Source organism: Buceros rhinoceros, unplaced genomic scaffold (assembly GCF_000710305.1).
Source record: "Buceros rhinoceros silvestris isolate BGI_N320 unplaced genomic scaffold, ASM71030v1 scaffold23604, whole genome shotgun sequence".
NCBI lineage: Eukaryota > Metazoa > Chordata > Aves > Bucerotiformes > Bucerotidae > Buceros > Buceros rhinoceros.
In genome coordinates this window covers 1,967-2,506 of record NW_010406809.1, presented here as the reverse complement: position 1 = coordinate 2,506, position 540 = coordinate 1,967, and the positions used below count along the sequence as shown (strand labels likewise).

Here is a 540-nt window from a genome sequence, read left to right as displayed (position 1 = left end):
AGCCCCTCCCCAGCACCCCCTGTGTCCTCCTCACCCTGTTCCGGGCGTTGCTGCCCTTCTCCAGCTTTGCCCGCTGCAGCACCTCCTGGTAGGCACCCGCCAGCACCTCGCGCAGGTCGCAGAGCATCGCGCTGGGGTTGCGCAGGGCCACCATCGTCTGCGCCACCACCCCCCGATCCACCGCTTCGTTGATGGCCAGCACCGCGGCGTGGACTGCGGGAGAAGGGGGCAGGAGGCGGGTGAAACAGGGCATGGAGGGCTGTGAAGGACCATCCGCTACGTCCCTGTGTGCAGCGGGACAAGCTGCACCACGTACGATGGTGGCAACCACCCCCTTCTCAAACAGCAGGCTGCAGCGTGCAGTGCCTGGGACGTCTCGGTGTCTCTGCAGCAAGTTCAGCTCTGGCAAACCCCCGGGGCCGGCGGGCTGGAGCGGGGCTGTGCCAGCCCCTGCAGCCGTGCACAGGTCTGAAGGAGAACAACCAGGAGCCTCCACCGTGTCTCAGAGCATCTCCCACAACACAGCACCACGGAATCACG

The 540-nt window shown here is 66.7% G+C and overlaps 1 protein-coding gene across 1 annotated transcript in view; it reads right to left on the bottom strand.

Annotated features, from left to right (window-relative positions):
• Positions 1 to 540, bottom strand: part of LOC104491798 (ras GTPase-activating-like protein IQGAP2) — a gene marked incomplete at its 3' end in the record, with an annotated part of 5,660 nt that overhangs the window by 3,260 nt on the left and 1,860 nt on the right. Inside the window, exon 6 of the mRNA XM_010134266.1 lies at positions 35 to 213. Coding sequence (XP_010132568.1) covers positions 35 to 213 — 179 coding nt within the window. The remainder of the gene's footprint in view (positions 1 to 34; positions 214 to 540) is intronic.